We start from the raw sequence: 226 nt of genomic DNA on the forward strand, positions 1-226 counted from the left end.
TAAGCTGTTGCATCCCCCTTCTTCTCCACCCTCACAAGCTTCAGACCCTTCAGAGTCGCATCGCGGGGGCTGAACCACGGGAAGACGAGGGACTTGGCAGCCCTCAGATAACGCACCCCAAAGCGTTTCAGGGTGGCGTCCGTCACTAGGGAGATACCGAACATGGCCTTGGTCTTGTTGGTCTCATCCTCATCCAGCAGCTCCCAGAGAGGCAGCGCCCGGTCCC

General features: G+C 59.7%; 1 protein-coding gene across 1 annotated transcript in view; it reads right to left on the bottom strand.

Moving 5' to 3' along the window:
• LOC104078920 (chromosome unknown open reading frame, human C10orf2) overlaps nucleotides 1-221 on the bottom strand; it is a gene marked incomplete at its 5' end in the record, with an annotated part of 4,596 nt that extends 4,375 nt beyond the window's left edge. The window contains one exon of the mRNA XM_009580744.1: nucleotides 4-221. Within this exon, the coding sequence (XP_009579039.1) occupies nucleotides 4-221 (218 nt within the window). The remainder of the gene's footprint in view (nucleotides 1-3) is intronic.
• Between the last annotated feature and the right edge of the window lie 5 nt (nucleotides 222-226).

The sequence above is a fragment of the Fulmarus glacialis genome, unplaced genomic scaffold (genome assembly GCF_000690835.1).
Source record: "Fulmarus glacialis isolate BGI_N327 unplaced genomic scaffold, ASM69083v1 scaffold25296, whole genome shotgun sequence".
NCBI classification, from domain to species: domain Eukaryota; kingdom Metazoa; phylum Chordata; class Aves; order Procellariiformes; family Procellariidae; genus Fulmarus; species Fulmarus glacialis.